This window comes from Camelus bactrianus, chromosome 2 (genome assembly GCF_048773025.1).
Source record: "Camelus bactrianus isolate YW-2024 breed Bactrian camel chromosome 2, ASM4877302v1, whole genome shotgun sequence".
NCBI classification, from domain to species: domain Eukaryota; kingdom Metazoa; phylum Chordata; class Mammalia; order Artiodactyla; family Camelidae; genus Camelus; species Camelus bactrianus.
In genome coordinates this window covers 117,429,014-117,452,630 of record NC_133540.1, presented here as the reverse complement: position 1 = coordinate 117,452,630, position 23,617 = coordinate 117,429,014, and the positions used below count along the sequence as shown (strand labels likewise).

Genomic DNA, 23,617 nt, shown 5'->3' with positions numbered 1-23,617 from the left:
TTCCCATTTGGTTCTTAACAAAACTCAGAACTGTGCATTATAAAAGCAAATTCTACTATACATAAATTATACCTCAATAAACTTTATTTCTAAGAAACTAATTCTGTGCTACATATACTAGGGAGCAGGGAGGCATGACATGTGGTGAGACACTATGCGAGATCCAGTAAAATGAAACTAGTTGAAGTTAATAATTTAGACTTGAAAGTTAGTGAATTTTCAAAATTTAAAATATCCAGTGACCAAAACTTTCTTTGGGTCTATAAAAAGATATTCTAAAACCAACCAAAAAGCTTGACTTATCAGTACTACTGCTTACATGTGTCTTGTTATATTAGAACAATAGTTATCTAGTGTTGAGGAATTTCTGAAAGTTGGGGGTCTTTCTCAGTCTTAAGAGAATTAATTTGACACCAACAAAGGCAACCTCTGGATCTCGTTATTTATCTATATAATAGATATATATAGTTATTTATCTATATAACATGATAACAATTTTAACAAAGAGTTTGGCTAGTACCTCTAGTACCTCTCAGGGCAGTCAAGTGATGTTTAGTTGCTAGTAGATAGCACAGAAATGTGAGGGGCTATTTTACCTCTTTAGGCACCAAAGCTAAAGAGTTTATTTCTTGTTACCAGAGATAAATTGTTATTGTAAATTTACCTACTTATAAAAACAGTGAGATCTCATACTTCTTAGGATTTTGGGGGGGGACAAAATAGAATTTAATTGAATTTTCTGGTTGATCTTTTAGAGTTCTGATAACCTACTTTTTCAAACAAAAGGTTTGAGATCAGAAATCTATTTCTAAATTCCCTTATAGTTTTAAAACTATTCTTCTTTGTCATCAAAAACTCCTACCTATTGTTTTATTTTTTTATCCTATGTAGCTATTTGAGTGAAAGGTAGGAATATAACTTATTGAATTGTAAAAATATGCAGCTATCAAGCTCTCTTTCAGGTATTTTGAATAAAAATTCAAATGGTTTGCCTCGAACTGTTAAGACTCTTAAGACCACCTCATTGATAGCTAATTAGTACACACCCTGAAAGACAGAATGTAGTAGCGAGTGTCCTAAAGGATCAACTCATACATAAAGTAGGGCCCAGCAATGTAATTCTTTCTCTTTAATACTTTGAGATCACTAATTTGAGGACTCATGGTTTCTCACTATTGCACTTTTACTGCTCTTAATAGAGTGCTTGAGTTTCAAATGTTCAGGTGATTTTTAAGACCCACAAAGGAGTTACCTTAATAATAGAACTGGTTATGTTCTTCTGATACTGCTTTTTGTTGAGAAAAAATTCCCCTGGTAAAACTTCTTTTCTTTTTTCTTTGCTTACAGACTTCGCATATCATTTAAATGGATGGTTCGAGCTTTCTCTGGATACTTAGCTACAGATCAACTCTTGCTTTTGTGGGATAGAATCCTAGGGTACAACTCTCTGGAAATTCTTGCTGGTAAGAGTAAGTGCTTGTTTGTAAATCACATGCTGTTTCTAGGGTAAAGCCCCTTTCCTTTCTAACATTCACCGTCCGTAATTGGAGTGTGACCCTACAGTTGTCTGTTGTTTCTAACTCACGAACATTTAATAGATTTGTCTGCCTTAGAAGTTAAGCACTGCCTATGTAACTGCCCAACACCAGTCCACTCCTAGTCTTTCTGGACTTCCAGGAAAGTCCATTATCCCTCCCCTGCTTTTAGTTCAGCCCAGGCTTACGGTATCAGCATCCGCCAGGTTTGTGCAGCCGTGTAGCACACTCCCGCTCTTCTCCTGACTCCTCTGACGCTCTTAGCGTTCTGTTCTGTGCCCCTTCGCAACTGCTGCCTAAAATCCAGACTCACACTGAGCCTCCCTGTGTAGCTGAAACCTCAGCTCTTCTGGACTTCAGTTTATGCTGAATTCAAAACCTTTTCCTTTTTGCTAACAGCCTCTGACTCCTGGCCTGGTGGCTGTTTTCCCTGATAGGTAGTCTTTTAAGCCAAAAAGAAATATTTTTTTCAGGAATCCACAAATCCATCTTTTATTTAATAATTAAGCAGTTCTTGCAACAGATACACACACAAGCGACTGTTTGATAATGCATAGAGCACAGATTTCTTATTATATTATCTGGCTTCTCTTATGCAAAATAGACTCAATATTTTTATCATTAGGATCATCAGGAAATTCAAAATAAGTATTACAAGGTTTTCACATGGATGGAGGGTGGAAAAGTTGGCAGAGTGCTGGTTCCAACCTTCTCCAGTTGTGTGATATTGAGCAAATTATGCAACATGTGTGAACCTTTGTTTCTTTACCCAATGTAAAGAACAAGTGCGTTGTAAAGACCCCTCTTTGGGCCACTTGGAAATAATGCTTAATTGAAGATCCTTTTCTTGCAGAAGATTCTCTAGGTATCATATTAATATACTTTTGAATGCTAAGAGGTCTAGAGTAATTAGGTGGCATTTTGAAAAGGAAAATTAGGGTAATAACAAAGTGCCATAAAGATAAACGTTGCCCCTGGTGTACTCAGATGACAACTCCCAGTATCCTTCTGTCTCAGTTGTTTTTAAAGCCCTTACAAACATGAGTCAGGAAGAAATGGTCTGTCCTGATCTTTTTTGGCTGAATGGCAGTGAACCATACGATCTAGAGATGGAAGGACTCCTAGAGATCATCAGTACAAATTCTTTTAAATGGTTCTGACAGGCAGTCCTTATCAGCCTCTGTCTGAACGTTCAGTGTTGGGTAATCTCTGTCTTACCAAGTAGCCGCTTTCATTTCTGAGTAATATAACTTGTTACAATGTACTGCCGTTACACCAGGGTCACCATCAGGTTTTTTCTACCTCTTAGCTCCTCTTTTCCCTGAAGTCTTCTATTTTCCGGGCTAAGTAGTCTTGTTTTTTTGCTACCATTTCTCAGGTGACAGGATTTTAGATTTTCCACCAAATAACTCTCTTCGAGGTAGGTTGTAAATTTTAAAGAGTATTGCATGTAGCTTTTTGTATCATTTCAGAAAGACATTAGAGAATATTAAAGAAATGGGTTCAGAATAAGAAAGTACTTTCTAACGATTAGGACTTTCCAAAAGCAGAATGGGCTTTTTAACTGTCACCTGAAGGATTAAGAGGTTTTCTGTCATGAAAGAAATGTTGAATTGAAAGACCTTCAAAGCCTGTTCCAATTTAAATTCTCCCATTCTGTAACTTAGCAGTCCTCAGCAAGCTGAAGTAAGAGAGAAATAAGGGAGTGGTGATTGCTGCATTTGCTCTAAGCCAGGTACTCTGCTCTGAACTTAATACATTTAAAAAAGTTACTGATGAACAGGTAGATGTGCAGTCCACACTTGCATCCATTCACTTTCTCTGAGTGTTTTTAAAAAATCAACAGGGAAGAATTGTAGAACATCTAGAAATGGAATTAGACTGATGGGCACTTCCCTACCATGGAATTCCGATCAAGAGCCAGAGGGTAGGTAACTAGAAGTAGATGTATACAAATCAGGTTTGATTATCTTATGCATTTTCTGTTCTGAATATTTTAGGGCTACCTTTTTTGCTCAAGTGAGTCTATATGGTCTTTAGAAATATTTTAGTAAATATCACTGGTTTGAATTGTGAATTAATTGGGGGCTTTTGAAGAGCAGTATAAAGCACAGGTGTCTTAACGTTCATGCTAGAGTTTCTTAGAATTAACGTAACAAGAACAGGTTAAAAGACCAAGATAAATATTTGAGTTTCTATATTTCATATGAAGCATGATTTCAGTTGAAAATATCCCAAAGTATAGACCTTTTCTCCTTGGCAAATAAACTTGGTCTGCGGAAGGGCTGGGCAAACCAAACATGAAGCAGACGGAAAGGAAGCTCTGTGATGTGACACCAAGATAAATAAAGGTTATGAGCACATAAGCATTTTGGGTGCTGAAGCTAATTAGTGAACTGCTCTTTTCTCCCCCTCTTATCTACCTTTGGAAAAACAATTTCCCGCCATGTAAAACTCTTTCCTGCTACAGCAGAAAATTTGACCATGCTGTCAGGCTTTCACCAACTCCGTTAAATTATACACAAAAAAAGGAAATGGTGATCACATTAGCTTCTAAAATGTCTCCATTGTCAAATATGATTCCAGATGTTAGAAAACCATAAAGTTGCTGGTCCACAGACCTGGTTTTCTTTGATACTCTTGTAAAAATAGAAGCTCAGTGACTTTAAAGTACTTAAATTTTCTCTATTTCAATTAAAGGGTTAATTCTTTGTCCCAGATCTCTTATATCCCTTGTTACATATTAGATAATCCCTACTAATTTGGCTGTTTAAATTTTGTTTTACCATTACCACCTATTTTCCCCTAGAGTTTTTCTCTCTAACAAGCCCTAATTTATTTATTTATTTTTTTATTTGGCCAAACTGTCCAAAAATCTATTGTCCCCTCGAAAAGTGCCTGTGCTTCCCAATCACTGGCTGCACTCGGCCCCTGTCTGGGGAAGCTAAGAGGCCTTGATCCTGACTTCTGCTCATCAGGCACTACCACCTACCTCGTGGTCCAGAGCCCAGGACCAGCATGGCACCATCCTTCAGGCCACTCTGGAAAACCATCCTGAGGGACAGAAAAGAAGGTGATTCTTAGGAAAGCAGCAGAGTTCCATGTCAGGGATGAGTCATTCCTGCTTACCTTCTGTCTCAGCAATGTCATCACATGGTGGTTGAATGCTTGGGCTCTGGCGTCAGAGATGAGTGTTCACTGTGCTGTATTCAACTTGCGTGACTCCAGATGTGTCGTCCAGACTCACAGCACCTCCGTTTCCACATTAGTAAAATGGGGTAACATTAGTACTTAACTCATAGAGTTGATACAAGAATTAACTGCTATTATCGTTATTATTGTTCCCATAGAGAAAAAATATTTTTAAAAATTTGCATTAGCTATGCAGTATACTTAGAAACCAGTCTTCCAAATAATTTTAAAGATTCCTTACCATTCATTTCCTAAACTCCACGGATTTGTTGGGTAGGGACTGTACTTCCACCCCTGGTGATGGGAAAAGTGGGGAGAAGTCACATCATGACGACAGAGTACCATCTCCTTATCAGAGTTGCCTCAACCTGTTACATGGGTCCTTCCGTTGTTCATGGTGACTCTTCCCCTTCCATGAGGTTTTATGGTAGATTAGATAATAAAATGTACTGCATGTCAGCATTACTCTTTTCATATGCATATGATTAATGGGAACAAAAATCCAAATTCAGTTTTCTACTCGATATATATTGTTGAGCTTCAGGATGTTCTATAATGGTTGGTTGGTTGGTTTTCAAAGTTTCAACTTCTTTTTCCTGTAGCCAACATTAATGTAAATGTCAGGATCAGTCCCACAGCAGCCCACCCCACTCACACAGCCACTTATGACACTCTAAGAAAATCAGTGCTGAGTACAAAAATATAAATATTACAAAATATTATAAAAATAGTTTTAAGGAAAGACTTTATTGCCACATTTTTTATCAGGATACCTCCTTGCTACACATGAAACATCATCTGATATTTTTAAAAATTCAATCTGCATATAACTTCTCAGAAGCCTCTCCATTGCATCAGTAAGAAACACCTGCATCCAAAGAAACCTTCATTTATATGACAGTCGTTAGATCTTCATGCCTTTTAAAAACTCACAATTGAAGGGGAGAATATAGTTCAGGAGTAGAGCATGTGCTTAGCATGCACGACATCCTAGGTTCAATCCTCAGTACCTCTGTCAAAATAAATAAATAAACCTAATTACCCCACTAAAAAAAAAAAAAAAAAGACAAAAAAAAAAAAACAAATGAAAAATTGTTACAATTGAAGTTTTAGGTATGAAGGAAACAAGTTATAAAATGACTTTTTTAAGACCACTCAATTTCTTTTTTTCCCAAAACGATGCCATTGGATGCCATTCTCCAGAGGAGACAATTTCCATTCATCATAAGACCTTAACACAGAAGGCAGGCGTGCAGTTACGTCTGAGGTCTCACAGTGGGTTGTGGGCATAGCAGTAAATTTGTCTGTCTGCTCAGCAGGCCAGCAGTTGAAATAGTGTGCATTCTTTTCCAGTCCTGGCAGCTGCTGTGTTTGCTTTCCGAGCAGTGAACCTGATGGAGGTGACATCACTGGCTGCAGCTGAAGTAAGGATAAGTTTCACTCAGATGGGATGGAAATAGCTCCTGAGAGACCGCCAGGCGTGGGCACTTCGGTCCCAGACACGCAGGACACACAGCACTCGTAGCCTAGTTTGTTTAACTTGGGCAAAACCTCTAAGTTTCGAGCTAAGTAATATTAAGTATTCAAAATCCATAATTACTTGAAAACAATGCTCTTGAGAAGAAGTCATAAACAGATTATTATAGGAAACTACTATAATCATTATGGGAAACAAGAGGCCTAGTAATTTTAATAGAAGCTATTGGGGTTTATGTTGCGTGTTGTTGTAATTGTTCACATCCGCGTGTTATGCTCATAGAGCAAAGACAAACTAGTTAAAGGAATTAAAGAGCATATATTTGGATGATATAGTAAAGATATAGGGGCTTTGTGGTTATTTTTAGTTGTGAGTTAATTATTTAAAGCTGATTTCTTTTCAAGAGTATAACTTATACCTGAAACATGATTCAATTAAATAGTGGCTTACAATATTCCTCTCTTTGTTATCGCTCATAGAAGTGTAAATTTTATCCTTAAAATAGCTGCCTACATTCTTGTTTAAAGGGAAGAGGATGTTTATGCATCTTGCAACTGAATAAACATTAGTTTCATCTCAAAATGATTTCCCAAAGTCAGTTACTCCTTACACTAGTATAACAGGACAGGATTCATAATGTACGTTTATTTATAGAAGCAAGTTGAAATGTTAGACCTCTTAGAAACTCATGCTACCTTGTGTATTTGAAGAAGGCTCAGGGCTAGAGTCCAGGTTATTTTCTACCACACATTTGAGCGTTTTACACACGTTCTAGCATTAAGATATTCAGAAAAGAGAAGGAAGGTTGTAGCTTCAGTACAGAGATTTGGGACAAATCTGAAGGACTTAGAGCGTGTTGATGTCAGAACTGCATTGTAAGGGCGTTTCCATTGTACCTTATCTCATAGGCTTCGCTTTGTTGACCAGAACACCCATATTAATGATTCCTTTTTGTTTGTTTGTTTCAGGCAGTTCTTGCTGACCTTTCTACTTTAAAAGTTATGCCTCTTCTTCAGATTTTTCTATTTGCTACTGTCACCTGATCTTCTCCAAGGTCACTGACAACACATCTAGTTTTTCATTAGAAAGTAATCATGAACTATGCAAACTCTGCATAAAACCAAAATTAAACTTTGCATATAAGCCAATAAAGATCATGTTCCCTCCTCAGTTAAACCTAAGTAGTTTTTCACTTTTTGAAACAATAGCTCTGCACACCACGTAATGAATGCACTGCATGCTGCTGAATTTCAAGACAGAAGCAATAGACTTAACTCTGCTAAACTGAGCACACTCTAGATAATCCTGGGATGTGAAAGGCATGTAACAATATATGCAATAAGAACTAAAGATACTGTAATAAACTTGAAGAGGTAATGTAGCCTCTGGGACAATTCTCTTATGTCAGTTTGTAAATTTGTCTCTAGATAATGAATCATTTTGTCTTATAAATTGCTCTTCACTCAGAGCCAGGGGTGGGGTAGGATGTGGGAAGACTTGAAAAAGATAATGCTTTTAAATAGGAATTCAAATGTACTTTGGTGTTTTTAACAACCTTTCTCTCATCAGAGATCTTCTAGATCCCTCCCACCTTATTTCTCCCTCAAAGATCTCTGTTGGGGAAGGCCAAATACAGTCATCTCCAGCTGACAATATTTCAGTCATGATTTCTGGAAAAAAGGAAATTACAGAGTGATCCCTTCAAACTTCGCAACCTTCCATCTCTTGGTTAGAAGCCTTGACGGGGCTGAGGTTGACAGATACCGTTACTTGGGAAGTATGCAAAGAAGACACCCAAGGATTCCGTGAAGGGAATGAAAAATCAGAACCACATCCGCTTTAACTGAAGCATGGTTTAACAAGATTTACCTCTAGGACAGAGCAGCGTAGAGAGGCCAGAAGTAGGTACTATACATTCACTCTAGAAGTGAAGACATTCTATTCTGCAAGACATCAGTCTCATTTTGGTCCTTATTGTAAGTGAAGGGTCTTATTTTATATCTCTACTTAAAGACCTAGCATTTCTGTAATACAGAATAATAGAATGTGAGGGGGAAAAAAGCCTAAAAATCATTGTCTTTCAATTTTAAACTCAAATTCGAGATGCTGATCATTTCAACAAAACTCTGAATCAGTAGATTAATAGTCTTACTGAATGCCTAGAATTGTACTAAGTTTTATCCAAATGTATTTCCTGAGTCTTTTATTAAGAGAGTATATGTTAGGAAATGTATGAGGTTTAGCACAAGACTGCAAGCCTGGTGGAATTTGATATAACTGCTAGTTATTAACTTGAAAACCTAAATGATATGCTTTTATCCATCAGGTACTTGTTGACTTGTTGAGGTCTAAATAATCATTTATTCAGTGAGTGATTCTTAATAAACCCCACTTCACTGCTTTTGCAGGTGGTACAGTTATAATCATACTCTTTGCCGCTCTGTGTGTACCAATGCACGTTCGTCACAAGGATGCGCACACGCCTGACTGCTGTCTCCCTCTCTTCCCTGTTAGGAAGAGAGAGAGTTTTGGATGATTGGGGTCAAATGTATACAGATACACCCATCTTTGGGTTTTTTTCTTTAGGAGAATATCCATAAGCTTTTTAAAAAGTGTTAATGTAGTAGTCTAGCAGAAGACATTAGACTGGAGGGTTCTTGTCCTAGCTCTAAGTCCCTAGATAATTTAATCTCTCATGCCTGTAAGTTGGGTGCAGGAGGGTAGGAGGGGCAGGAAGCGGACAGGCAGCAGGAACTTTTTGTATTTGCTCTGTTTACCTTAAAGGGTTGAGTAAGACCAAATGAAAAAATATGTTTGAAAGTGATTTTTTTTTAACTACAAAGCACCAAGCAAATATAAGAGGTTGTCAGTAATCAATTTTAAATATGACATTTTAAGGTCAAGTGGTAGAAGATAATTTGTGAAGAATGCCCAACTTCCTTAGCTTTTGTATGACTTTATTTGTAGATTTGAGGCTTTATCCATATCTTTAAAAAATGAATGGACCATGGCATACAGATCCTTTCATTTGGAACAGGTGGCTCCAGCCAGTAGTCCTGAATCTGAATCCCAAAACCAAACCTGGGAGGCTGCCAGGCATTTTGCTGCGGTCACAAACCCCGTCTGAGCCACGGGCTGCTCTTGGCTGCTTATGAAAATACTGCATGAGGGGCACTCAGGTTGCCTCACCCACTCCGTCTCCAGCTGCACTCCACACACTACTGGCCTCCTTCCTCCAGCGTCCTCCCAAACCCTCTCCCACCAACCCCTGACGCACCGGCCTAGGCTCTGCCCGTGATCACAGGGATCTGAGTCACCAGTGATAATTACCTAAGTATTCTGCCTGAGGCATTCTCACCGAAGATGAGATGGCCTAATAGACCAATTATATTTGGTTTTCCTGATTATCAGTTCAATAATGTGGTATGTACAGTCTTATATTATAAAAGTTTATTGAACAATCTCTTTGATCAGAATATTTTGGTAATGCAGCATTCAGGGCTAATTGTAGTTTCCAGCCTGTCTGAATGGCATGCACCCCCTTACACGCAGCACGTGATCTCTCTGCCTGTTTCATAGAGAAACTAGAGACCATTAGGCTTGAACTCCCTCGGCTCCCAGCTCACAACTTGGCTTTATTCCCCAACACTTATCTCCGTTCTTATCTCAGAAAGTGTCTAATCTGCTCCTGCACTCTCTAAATACAGGTTCCGCCGTGTCACTTACATGCTTAAAAAGTAAACACTACCGCATTGCTTCAAGGGGAAAGTCCAGGCTCTGTAGCATAGTGGGGGGAAATTCTCCACAGCTTGACCTTCCCGTTCCTGTGCTCCCACCCTGGTCACCATCCCGCTTCACTGCAGCCTGACCAGATTACGTGCTGGTCCTCCACCAGCTGTGGCCATGTACTTTGTCTCTTCCAGAAAGACCTCCACTGTTCAAGGCCCCACTAAAAATCTCTCCTCTATCGTGAAGGTACCCAGAGCCTATAAGTTAGAATTACACTCTACTCTTTTTCTCATAAAACCATTCATTTACTAATATGGTGCTTAGAATATTGAGTGATAGTTTTTTTGTACACGTGTTAAGTCTCACATCACTTTATTCTGAAGTCAGTAGGCATGGAAGATGAAAGAGGAAATTTGTCCATGTGTGTTTGTACCCCCTGACTTGTTCTAAAAATTGTTGGAATCTGTTTTTCTTACAACATAATTCCTCGTCAGCATCTGTAGTCTCCCTTCTTCTACAAAGACTCTAATTTTTCCTTGGAGATCGACCGCCGTCTGCTTGTGCTTCAGATGAGGCTGACTCCCATCTCCAGGACCTCTGGGTCCCGGCCAAGTGGTCGTTAAGTACCATCCCTCTGGCCACAGGGATTGCTTCAGGATCGGCACAAAATCTAAGACTGTGCAAAATCAATGAAAGTTGGTTCTGAGGCTTTAATTTAATCTTTCAGGGAGGATGGATATAGGGTCTGGCGCTGCCGCAGCCTAGGGACGGAAGGAGCAGGAAGCTGCTCTGTCGACCTTGCTGACCCTCACGCCCCCCCCCCCCCCCGCAGTCTCTGTCTGGACTGTTTACTCTGCTACATGAGCCAAAGATTCTCTTTGCAACAGAAAGGATCCTCATTGAAGACACAGTTATTTTCCCATTTAGGTAATCCTCTACAACATGGGTATCATTATTTGGCACAGGACCCCTATCTACACACTGGTTAAACTAGGGGAATCTTTGTAAACTTCTTTTCAGTCAAGACACACCATGACCTCAAAAGGACAATGTCCATGTTCCAGACTTACTAAGCTACCTGCAGTACCTGAAACACACGGTGTGTCTCTCTCTCCTTTGTCCCTTTGCCCATATAGCACCCTCTGCTTAGAACGCCTTCTCTTCCCTCTTTACCTAACTCTTATTTGTACCTCAAAACCCAACTCAGGTGTTGCATGACCAGGGAAGACTGCTTCTCTTCTGAATTCTTCTCATCCCTAAATGGACCTAAGCAGTATCATAACCATGTGCTAGCTTGTCTCTCTCTTCCACTGCACTGATTCCTTCAGGCAAAGATGGTTTCACTTTTCAGCTTTCTATCTCTAGAACCTGGCATAGTGCTTGCCCCTTAATGGGCTTTAGTAAACACTTAGTGAATGAATGAATGAAGTCAGCTAATCTAATTCACTCATTTTACTGATGAGGAAACTTGCTAGGTTTGGAGTAATAACTTACTCGTTCAGTGTCACCCAGTTATTTCACCCACTAGGTTGATTTGTGGAAGTCCAAAAATAAGAATATTTTGACAGAAAAAAATGTAAATGCTTCAGTTCACTCAATTTTTTTCATTTAAATCAACTTTATTAAGGTATAATTTATATACAATAAAATGTGTACATTTTAATTATACTGTTCTATAAAGTTTGACAAATGTAGACACCCACGTCACCACCACCACAGTCGAGGTGTTGAACATTTCCATCGCCTGAAACAATTCTCTTTATGCCTCTTCCCATCTGATCTTCCATATACACATTCACTCCGAACAGCCATTGATCTGCTGTGTCCCTAAACATTTGATTGGTCTTTATTCTAGAGTTTCGTGTAAATGGAATCATATATGTACCCTTTTGTGTCTGATTTCTTTTGCTTAGCGTAATCTGAGATTCAGCCATGGTTTTGTGCGATTCATTTTCCATTCCTTTTTATTACTCAGTAGTCTTTCATGCAATTTGTTTATCCATCATTGTTAGCGGCCATCCATGTTGTTCTCACATTTTGGTGTATTATGGATGGCTACTATAAACGTGTGTACAAGCCTTCATGTGGACGTATATCTTTATTTCTTTTGGGTAAATACCCAGGGGTAGAATTGCTGAGTCATATGTAAGCACAAGTTTAACTATCTAAGAAACCTCCAGACTCTTTTCTGAAGTTATTCTCCATTTTACGTTCCCATTAGCAATGTAATAAGAGTTCCAGTTGCTCCAAATCCTAGTATTTGGTATTACCATGTTAGTCATTCAAAAGGTGGTTTAATTTGCATTTCCCTAATTATGAATGATGTAGAGCATCTTTTTATGTTTATTTGCCATTTGTACATATTCTTTTGTAAAGTGTCTAAGTCTTCTTCCCTTTTTTAATCAATTATTTGAAGTTGTAAGAATTATTTATTCTGGATACATTTCTGGTTTGTAAAATTTTTCTCCCAGCCTCTGGCTCGTCTTTTAATTTTCTTAACTATCTTTAAAGAGCAAAAGTTTTTATTTTGTTGAATCATTTAGCCTTTTTTTAATGGTTCTTTGTGTGTGTGTGTCTGTCCTATCTAAGAAATTTTTGTATAACTCAAGGTTACAAACAAATTTTTTTTCCTCTCCTTTTAGAAACTTTATAGTTTTAGCTCTTACCTTTCGCCCTATGTTTGTTGTTGTTGTTGTTGTTGTTGTTTTAGTTAACTTTTGTGTGTGGTACAAATTGAAGTGTTATTGGTCACATTTTTGCATATGGATATACAATCGTTCCAACATCATTTCCAGCTAAAAAATCTACCCTTTCCCCTTTATGTCAGCACCTCTGTATAAAATCAATTGATCATGTATCTGTGGGCTTATTTCTGGACTCTCTGTTCTATTCCATGGATTTATGTCTGTCCTTATTCCAATACCACACTGTCTTGAGTTCTGTAGCTTTAGAGTAAACCTTGAAATCAGGTAGAAGACGTCCCCTCATTTTGTTCACCTGTGTCAGAACTATTTCAGCTATTCTAAGTTCTTTGCTTTTCAAAATAGCTCTTAGAATCAGCTTTTCCATTTGTACCCCCCCCCCAAAAAAAAGCTGCTGAAATTTTTGAGATAGCATTAACTCTATAGGTAAGTTTGGAGACAGTTGATATCTTAACGACATTGGGTCTCAATATCATTTCAGACCAATTCATGAATATGGAATAGCTCTCTGTTTCTTTAGGTCTTGTTTAATTTCACTCAGCTGTATTTTGAAGTTCTCCATGTAGAATTCTTGCACATATTTTGTTAAATTATTCCTGATTATTTTACCTTTTATGCTATTGTAAACAGTATTTTTAATTTCAATTTTTAATTGTTAGTATATAGAAATAGAATTGGTTCCTTTTTACATTAAACTTGTATTCTGAGATCTTGCTAAACTTACTACTTTTGGTATCTCATTTTGTAGCTGCCCTAGGATTTTCTACATATATAATATGTCATCTATAAATAAAGACAATTTTTCATTTTTTTCAAATCTACATGCCTTTTATTTCTTTTTTTTCCTTCATTCACTGACTAGAACCTGCAATAGAACATACAAGCATTGCAGCTCACCTCATTTTAAATTAAATGTACTTCTTTCTTGAGTAAGTGCAATATTTTAAATATAGATCAGTGTACTAGTTTGGCCAGTTTAGGGATAAAACAGTGAGAGGAAGTGAGACATTCAGGATGGGGTGGGGAGACCCACTGATACACGGTCAAGATAACTTCACCAAGCTTTATGTTGTCAATGATCCAAATGGCCGTTTCAGATCATTCTTTCAACTTCAAGCAGTTGGCCTCGGGTATTACTAATGTCTTTGTTATGTTAATTACACAGTTGTTTTGTATTACGTCAACTGTTTATATGTATTTGTACGTTTGCTTTTACAGTAACAAATGTGGTGAGACTATTTCTTATGGAAATAGAATACTAACACCTGTTTTTTGAAGTAATGGTGCCATCCCTCCTATGGTGGGAAAAATAATGATCCCCCAAAGATTTTCATGTCCCAGTCCCCGAGTCCTGTGAACGTTCCCGTACGTGAGAAAAGGCACTTTGCTTATGTGATTAGATTAAGGAACTGAGCTGGGGCTAGTCTTCTGGATTATCAGGTGGGCCCAGTGTAATGACAAGGGTCCTTATAAGGGAAAGAGGGAGGCAGGTGGGAGTGTGAGAACCAGAGAGGGATTTGAAGATGCTATGCCACTGGAAAATGGAGGAAGGGGTCATGCACCAAGGAATGCAGGTGGCCTCTAATAACTGGAAAAAGCAAGGAAATGGATTCTCCCCTAGAGCCTCTGGAAGGAACTCAGCTCTGTCAACACCTTCATTTTAGGACTTCTGACCTCCAGAGCTGTAAGATAATAAATGTGTATTGTTTGAAGCCACTAAGTGTGTTGTAATTCATTACAGTGTCAACAGGAAACGAATCCACCTCCTCTCAGATTACTTGGGTTTACCCGTCACCTGGAACCTCTGACAGTGAGTTCACGTTGCCTCAGTTCTCCTACCTATAAAATAGGTGACTCTCCCTGTCCAGTTCCTCTCGTGTGGCTTTTATAATATCCAAATAAAATAAAATTCGTGAAAGTGTTTTGAAGACTACCTTCTACTGCCCTGGTACTGACAGGAGAAAGACACCAGAAAGTTGGGCTTTTATAAGGCAGGTGTCACGGAGGAAGAGAGGTGCCGGGGGAAGTGTGTAGCCGTGTCTTAAGGTCTCCTTCCACGTGGGGAGACTCCGCTAGTGAGAGGAGTGAATTATACTGATGAGGTTGGCATTTTGTGTGATTTTTTTAAGTTGGAAATGAGGTGCCTTAACAATTTAGGGACTAGAAATAAAATGTACATGACTTAACATGTCTGCCATCCCCACCCCCTATCCCTGATTTTTTGGTTGACTTACTTGTAAAGGCTCCTTGGCCTGGATGAAAACTATTCCTCTCTAAAAAAAATAGATAGACAGACAGACAGATAAGGAGGTTGGGAGCAATGAGTGGGCATGCAAAGCCAACTCCTTTCTCTCATCTTTCTTTTGGGATCCAGCAGCCCACAGCAAACATATGTTCCGCACTGTTCCTCTATGTCCTAGCTTCAGAAAATCCGGGTCCCGTGGTATGGGAGAAAGTGGGGTGACAGGGGTGACTGCAGTTCATCAGAGAGAGGGTAAGTCTAAGACACAGTTTTGAAACTCCTGTCTTTGCTGAAAAAGTAAGTCACATTCCGTGGGATTAGCTTTATCAGTAAGAAAGATGATACATCAGTTTTTTTTTAAAATTTTTTTTTACTGAAATATAGTTGATTTACAATGTTTCAGGTGTACAGCAAAGTGATTCAGTTATACATACACACATGTTCTTTTCAGATTGTTTTCCATTGTATGTTATTACAGGGTATTGAATACAGTCCCCTGTGCTACAGAAGGTCCTTGATCTGTTTTAAATGTAGAGGTGTGGATGAACATCGTCTTCATCTGCTTTTATTTGTGTCGATTTTAATTTTTATGTCTCAAGTTCTCAGAGCTCCGGCAGGAAGAAAGGTGCTAATTATTGGACTGCCGCCCTTCGTTCAATAGGGCAAGGAAGTTCAGGATGAAGCCATAGTGATGGATCATGGAATATGAGCTCAAAAAGAAGAAATGAAGGGTAAGGAGGGGGTGATGATAGATATGGATAAAGAAAAATGGATGGAAGGTCACAACAAAAAAAGGAAAAGCACTTTTGAAGAAAGGGTACTTCCGCAAGTACCTTGGAAGGGTAATATTTGTAGCCAGAATAAGATATTTGCGTTTGAAATTTTGGAGATTGTGTCATTTTGGTTGATGCAGAGATCTAAGGCATAGTGGATCACTGAGGTGGAGTAGAAGAAAACATCAGTGAGAACGAGTACGTCAAGAAACCAGGAGCTCGTGGTAGTGGGTGAATCATCAGCCTGCATGTTGAAATCAGCAAGAAGGATGATGGGGGAAGAGATAAGAAAACTGAATCGCAAGTTAGTTTTACTGAGAATGAGGAAGAAAGTCCCAGAGGATACTAGTCAGTGACAATAACACGGAGGAAGAAGAGTGGGGTAGTCAGATGGTGTGAGCCTCAAAGGAGCAGAAGAGGTTTGCAAGAGAGAAGGGGGAATAAAACTCAAATTGTCATTGAGGCATAAGGCTGGCGCTGGAGCACTTTGGGTAAATGAGAAAACATAATCCACCTGAGACGGCTGCATAGACTACGTGTCCCCAGGATGCAGCCAGCTTTGAGTTAAAAGGTGAATACAGTCTTCAGAGAAGCGGTTGGAAAATACAGGAGGTCATTGATCTCACCTTGGGAATTGGGAATTCCAAGAGGCAGAGGGGGAGGACTTTACTAGGGAAAGGAACGAAGGGTGGGTGGGAATTAGGTCAAAACAAAGGAGGAAACTTGGGTAAGTAACTGATGAGCAGGAAGCTTGGAATTCTGATGGAGAGTGGGATAAACAGGCATGTGTGGATGGCTAATCCTCTCAGAGGTGGCTGCTGTGGCCTGGACCAATTTCCTGCGGTGGCAGCCTGGGGTTGGCATGGTCTAAGTATAGTCAGCTGCTTCTTCAGACAGCGGGAGTCGTGGCTGTCTCTGCTCTAGCACCGCACTAGTTTGGTGCCTTGGCTATTTTTCCTTTTCTTATCAAATGAATTTGGTCCTCCTCTCCCTCTTTGGGCTCTTGCTTATTCGTGTTTCAACTTATTCATGGCTTAGGGATAGATTATTTTAATTGCTCAGATAAAGGGACCCTTCCTTTATAAATGGAATCACTGCAATGTTTTCATGAAATAGAAAGCAGCAAGTTATGTCTAATACATGACTTAATTTGCACCCACAGCGTGTACAGTGATGGACTGACTCATGGAGAGAATGTATGTATGTGAGAGAGAGAGAATGAATGAATGAGAAGATTAGGTTATCAATAGTAAGACTATAGGAAGAAATAGGCAGGTTTTCCTCTTCCCCTTGTCACTTTTCAAAGGACTGTGTGCCTTACCCTCAAAGAGAAGCATACTACTTTCTATGTCAATGGGCTTCTCCCCCTGAGTGGAGGAGAAAAGTGGCTGAACGATTAAGTATCTCACATGTGAGATCCAAAAGAAAATGGGAAGACCTGAACACACAAATGGGAAGAAAGATTTGGATCTGCGGACAAGCCCGTAGGACCCCAACTCTGAAAGATCTGACATTGCCAAGTGGGTGGCCAAGTACACAAGTGTTGTAAGGGGGCACTGTACAAGGGCCAGGAACTCCCCTGGACAGAAGGCCAGCCCAGGACTCCAGCCCTAGAACAAGGTCAGTGGCCTCATCCAAAGAGTACTGACCTTACCTTACTTCTACATTAGTAAGACTTCTCTTACTACCACACACAATGACTGTGAGGACACCTCCCAGCGTTACCCTCAGGACTCTCTACTCCAAGGAACTGCCAGACACCTATTCCATGTGAGGGAGATTGCTGGAAGGGAGGGCGAGGGTTCCTATACCTGTGCTTTGTGGAGAACCATGCATATTAGTAACTCCTATGCTGAAGACAGAGAGAATGGGCACCACTGTTGAAAACAAATATTTTCCCAGTGTCCCACATTTTTTTCTGGTGATCTTTGGCTCTGTTTATTTTTTATTTATTCAGTATCCCCTATTTTTGTTTATATTCTATTAAACATGGACTTGTAACCCAGCTCCACCATTTGCTAGCTACGTGACCTTGGTAAAATTAACCAACTTTTATAAGGCTTAATTTCTTTTCCTATAAAATGCTAATCAGGACCAAATAGGGCTGGTTACTCTGAAAATTAAATGACATAATATGTATAAAACATTTCACATTAAACACTTTAACTATGAATTAGAAAGCAAACTGTTCTTTTCCTCAAGGGATATAGAATGAATAGGTACATAGTCATGCAAAAAATAGCAAGCCCAGAATAGCAGGACCCATCAAAAGCCTCCGCCATTTTTAGGGTTTCATGATCAATACATTTGGGAATTGTTTAATGCTGTATCTTCCTTTTGGAGATTTATATTGTACACTAAGGCATTAGAGACTCTGAGAATTCTTGCAATTAATGACCTGAATAACTGCTTAGTCCAAAGTTTCTCAATACGGTATATATAACACATGCTATTAACATCTGGCAGATTTAGTCTTTCCCAAAACACAGTTTAAGAAGACTTCCGCTTCTGTCCAAGGTGGTTGTTAACTGACTGTATTGCTCCCAAATTCATATGTTGAAGCCCTAATACAGAACGTGATGGTATTAGGAGGTGAGCCATTTGGGAGGTAATTAGCTTAGATGAGGTCATGAGGGTGGAGCCCCCAATGGGATTAGTGTCTTATAAGAAGAGAAAGAAACCAGACCTCTCTCTCCAGCAGGAGGAAGAAAAGGTCATGTGAGCACACAGAGATATAGCAGCCACCTACAAACCAAGGGAAGAGGTCTTAGAATGAAACTTGCCTTGCCAGAAACTTGATCTTGGACATATATCCAGAGGGAACTCTAATTCAAAAAGATACACACATCTCCATGTTCATAGCAGCACTATTTACAATAGCCAAGGCATGGAAGCAACCTAAGTGTCCATCGACAGGTGAATAGATAAAGAAGAATAAAGAAGATGTCATACACACACACACACACAAACACAGACACACATATACACAATGGAATATTACTCAGCCATAACAAAGAATGCCACATCGTCATTTGCAGCAACATGAGAGATTATCATATTAAGTGAAGTAAGTCAGACAGAGAAAGATAAATATCATATGATATCACTTGTGTGTGGAATCTAAAAAAAAAAAAATACAAATTCTATTTACAAACCCAAAACAGACTCACAGACATAGAAAACACACTGGCTACCAAAAGAGAAAGAGTGGGGGAGGGATAGATTAGGAGTTTGGGCTTAACAGATACATATTACTATATATAAAACAGACAAACAACAAGGACCTATTGTATAGCACAAGGAACTATACTCAATTTCTTGTAATAATATATAATGGAAAAGAATCTGAAAAGAAAAAATACATGTGTATAACTGAACTGCTTTGCTGTACAGCTGAAACTAACATTGTAAATCAACTATGCTTCAATAAAAATTTTTAAAATTTTAATTAGAAATAGAAAATAGAAAAATATTCAGCCAAATCAATAATCACATTAAATGTAAGATTTAAATGTAAATATTTCAATTAAAAAGCAAAGATTTTCAGATTAGATTAAAAAAACAAGGCCTAACTATATAGTTCTTACAATCAATCCATTTTAATATGAAAGCATATTTAGGTTAAAAGTAAAAGGATGAAAAAAGAGACAGCTTGCTAACATGAATCAGAAGTAACCTGTGTTAATAACAGAAACTTAAATTTCAAAGTAAAGAGCACTACCATAGTGATGAAAGGTGAACTCATCAAAAAGGTGTAACTGTCCTAAATGTTTATACACACAACACTTTCTAAATATATGAAGCAAAGCTGATAGAGATGCAAGGAAAAATAGACAAATGTATAATTATAGAGACTTCAACACCCCTCTACCAACTATTTACAGAAAAAATAGGCAGACAAATCAAGATATTAAGGAATATTATTAACCACTTCATCTAACTACATTTGTAGGGCACTCCATCCAATGACAGCAAAATACACTCATTTCAAGTACACACAAAGTTTTTATGAATATAGAACATTAGGCCAAATAGTATTTTGGTCTCAACAAATTTAAAAGGATTCAAGCTACATAAAATATGATCTCTGACTACAGTGGAATTACATTGGAAATCAATAACAGATATCTAGAAAAAAACTTGAACAATTTGGAAAATAACACGCTGCTAAATAGTTCATGATCAAAGACTAAATCAAAATGGAAATAAGAAAGGATTTCAACTGGATGAAAACACAACATATCGACATTTTTGGAATGCAGCTAAAGAGTATTTAGTGGGAAACTGATGCTATAAATACCTATATTAGAAAAAGAGAAAGCTCTCAAATTGGTGATCTTAGCCTCCATTAAAAAACTAGCAAAAAAAAATTAAACCAAAAATAAGCAGGAAAAGAGGAAATAATAAAAGATCAGTAATCAATGAAATAGAAAACAAAAACAATAGAGAAAGTCAATAAAACAAAAAGCTGGTTCTTTGACAAGATCAATAAAATTGATAAACCTCTATCCAGACTGATCAGGGGGAAAAAGACAAAATTACCAATATCAGAAATGAGAGCGATACTGTAACTAACTACAGGAAATATTACAAACAACTTCACAGTTATAAATTAAAAAAGACTTTTTTTGTTATTGAAGTCATGACTATAAATTTAATGTCAGGTACTTTTAGCCCTCCAACTTGGTTCTTTTTCAAAGTTTTCTTGGCTATCCTGGTACCTCTGTATCTTTTTATTGAGGAGTCTGGCTCACGGCCAAAAACCCACGCATCACATTTTTCACAGGCAATTATAAAGGCCACAGGGAGAAAGCTGCTTTCCCTGCACCAGGCTCAGCAAGTGCCCCGCAGGCTTTAAAGGGAGGGCAGTCACAGATGCGGGCTGCCCTGGCTGGCCATGCTCTTAAGCAGAGCTGCAGTCCTAGCCCAGGTGTCTCCACACGGAAGCCCCTTTATCAGGGGTCTTCACGGGGGCCTCCTTCAGGTGCCTCTGCCAAGACCCCCTTGTGAGCGGAGGGAGGACTTGGCACCTTCTTCCATCTTAACTCAGCACTAGGTACCCGTTCCAGCACTACGTACCCTTCCACTCCTATCTCTTCCCCTTCTCGCTCCTCTTGGTCCCCAGGGCCTTACTATTGCAGGAGCCTTTGTTTGGGACTCCCTGAGCACTAAGGCAATTCCACACGTCTGCGGTGATCCACCTGCCCTTCAATGGGAGCCACTTCATGGGGAAAAAATGGAAGAGGAGGGCGGTACTTTCGCCAGCTTAGCCTCCAGTTCATACTTTGCAGTAAGTGATTAAAGGCTTGACTGACGTATAGTGTTTAGTATCGGTCCTGGTTCTTTGTTTGGGTTTTCTTCCACAGGAAACCCTAGGATTGCAGGTCACCTTATGTCTTTATATAGCTCTGTTAAATGGGCTTTCTTATCTCCATTTTCCAGTTAACAGAACTGATGATCAGAAAGATTATGTAATTTGTTCAAACTTCCACAGCTTGTAGGAGGAAACTAAAATGCCCATCTCCTTATCTCTTGTTCCTGAGGCCTTTCTCCCTGCAGCCCAGGTGCCGATGTGTCACAATTGGATTTTCCCTGTTAATTCACTGCCTTTCTTTCCGATGGTCGCCCTCATCTGTCTTAAAACCTTGCTTCTCAAAGTCAAGTCCTTGGACCAGCAGCATTGGCATTACCTGGGAGCTCATTAGGGCTGCAGAACCGCCCTTGCTTCAGGACTACTGAATGAGAATCTGAATTTCTACAAGATGCCCTGATGATTCCTGTGACATTAAAACTTGAGAAGCACTGATCTAGGAGAAAAACCTGAAGGTATTTTATGCAATAGTTCTCAAACTTTTACTGCATGTTAGAATCACTTTGGAATCCTTTAAAAATCCTGATACCCAGGCCACAAAGTCCACCAAATGAGTCAGAATCTCTCAGGACGGAGCCCACACATCAGCATATTTTAAAACTCCCCAAAACTGCGGCAAAGTTTGGGAACCAGTGCTCAAGGCCATGCTTTTCAGGCCTTAATGTTCCTAGGAATCACCTGGGAGAATCTTAAATGGCAGATGCTGACTTAGTGGATGCAGGGTGGGGCCTGATATTCTGCATTTCTTTTCCTTTGTTGTTATTTTCCCAACTGTAAAAATTGAGATTTATTACTACTTGCTTCATGAAGCGATGGCAATACTAAGGCGATGACAGATACTAAGTGTATCAGCGTTTTCTTAGCATCAAACTTCACCATTATGGCTTAAAAAACTTGTACCTACTTTTCAATAAATTTTTTAGGTGTATAACATGATGGTGTGTTGTTCTTTTTTTTCTTTCTTTTTTTTTGATTTGTAATGTTGTATGTTTCTGGTATACGGCGCAGTGATTCAGTTATATATATGTATGTGTGTATATACACATATATACACACATATTCTCTATCATTACAGGCTACTACCAGCCATTGAATATAATTAATTCCCTGTGCTATACAGTAGGACCTGTTGTTTATCTGTTCTGTCCATCGTAGTTTGTATCAGCCAATCCCAAAGAGATTGTGCATTTTTAACAAGTTCCCAAGTGACAGATGCTTCTGCTCCCAGGAATTTCTGGAGCAAAATGAAACGATCTGGGGGTTCCTTCAACAACACCAGTAAGTACAAACAGCACAGAATGAAGGCAAGCTGATCTCAGGCACCATCCTGGCCTGCTTGTCTCTGAGTGAGACGAAATAAGGAACCCGGGGAGCAGAGGAGGGGTTGCTGCAGGCTCTTCCAGGACCTTCCAGGAGGTTGCTTCACACCTGGGGCTGGGCTGGGCGCCAAACCTGGCCAGGCTGAGTGGGCCAGCCGGCCTCACGTCGTCGCTGTGCTGGGGCCCCGGGGCAGGGCTCGTGCAAGCTCACATTTCTCCCTTCCACAGCCTTCACGGGCTGTCTACCTTCCCTTTCCCTAGCACACCCTCACTTTTCCAGGCCCACTAGCAGTCCCCGAGGCACTTGCTCGGTCCCCTGAGGGCTTACTTGGCTTTAGACTGAGTCAAAACTGCAAAAGCTCAGGCCGAGACGCTGAGGAACTCAAGCCAGGAGGATGACGGCCACGGGGATGAGCGCCCGGGAGCCGCAGCATGACAGAACATGGTTTGTTTGTTCATGCTGGCTCCACTCACGACATGCAAGATTTGGTCTAACGACTGCAGCTTGGCAGGACTTAACACGCACTGTCCTCGCTCCAGCTTATAATTTACATATTTCTCTCCCTGTCATCAGCAGGTTGCGTGGGACTTGCCAAGCATGAGGCAGGCCCGTGTTGGGTTCGGCTGTGGCCCCATTTTGACCCAAATCCCCTGGCCTGTGGCCGGATGGGGACGGGTGTCTGTGAAGCGAAGTCTGAGTAAGGGCTTCCCTCTGGCCTGAGGAATCCCCCTGGCAGCCTTAACTGACCCTGTTTTAAGATGGTAGGATTCTTACCCAAAATTCCAGAAGCCAAAAACTAACCTGTACCATGGAGCAAACTAATGTACTTTTCTCAAGGCTTGACAGGAAAAAAAAAAAGACAATGGAGAGGGAAGGGAAAAACAGACCTTAGGACATCTAGTGCGAAGGCAGCCAAGGAGGGGACTCTTTCTGCACTGGGATTGTCCCGTGGTTTTAATTTGGGGCTTGTTCCTTGACATTTTTTCTGAGCACTACTTACAAGGCATTTCACCACTTGCCAGATAAAACTAGACATCAGATCACAACCTGTTTAACCTCGGCAATACCCTTCCTCCCACCAGCGCCCCCCACCCCGCCCAGTTTCTTGAGACTTTCTTTAATTTCCTGCCAGTTTCTAAGGATCTGGAGAAAGTCAGTCTGGGACCTAAAGGAGTTAATGTAGCTTAAAGGCTGAGCAGTTTCTTCTCTCTCCTGAGAGCATAATTAATCCTTATTTTTCCCCAAAGGGGAGCCAAGGAAATGTTTCATCCCCAGA

The 23,617-nt window shown here is 39.7% G+C and overlaps 1 protein-coding gene across 7 annotated transcripts in view; it reads left to right on the top strand.

The window, feature by feature from the left end:
• TBC1D19 (TBC1 domain family member 19) overlaps positions 1–22,108 on the top strand; it is a 145,217-nt gene extending 123,109 nt beyond the window's left edge. For 4 of the 7 annotated variants that reach the window (XM_074349554.1, XM_045522672.2, XM_045522676.2 and 1 more), the window contains 3 exons: positions 1,348–1,469; positions 6,081–6,151; positions 7,173–7,585. In XM_074349554.1, the coding sequence (XP_074205655.1) occupies positions 1,348–1,469; positions 6,081–6,151; positions 7,173–7,247 (268 nt within the window). In that variant the 3' untranslated portion in view covers positions 7,248–7,585. Of the gene's footprint in view, positions 1–1,347; positions 1,470–6,080; positions 6,152–7,172; positions 13,447–14,376 lie in introns of those variants that run through there. The other 3 variants (XM_074349546.1, XM_010963032.3, XM_074349540.1) reach the window with 3 other exon arrangements.
• The last annotated feature ends 1,509 nt before the right edge of the window (positions 22,109–23,617 follow it).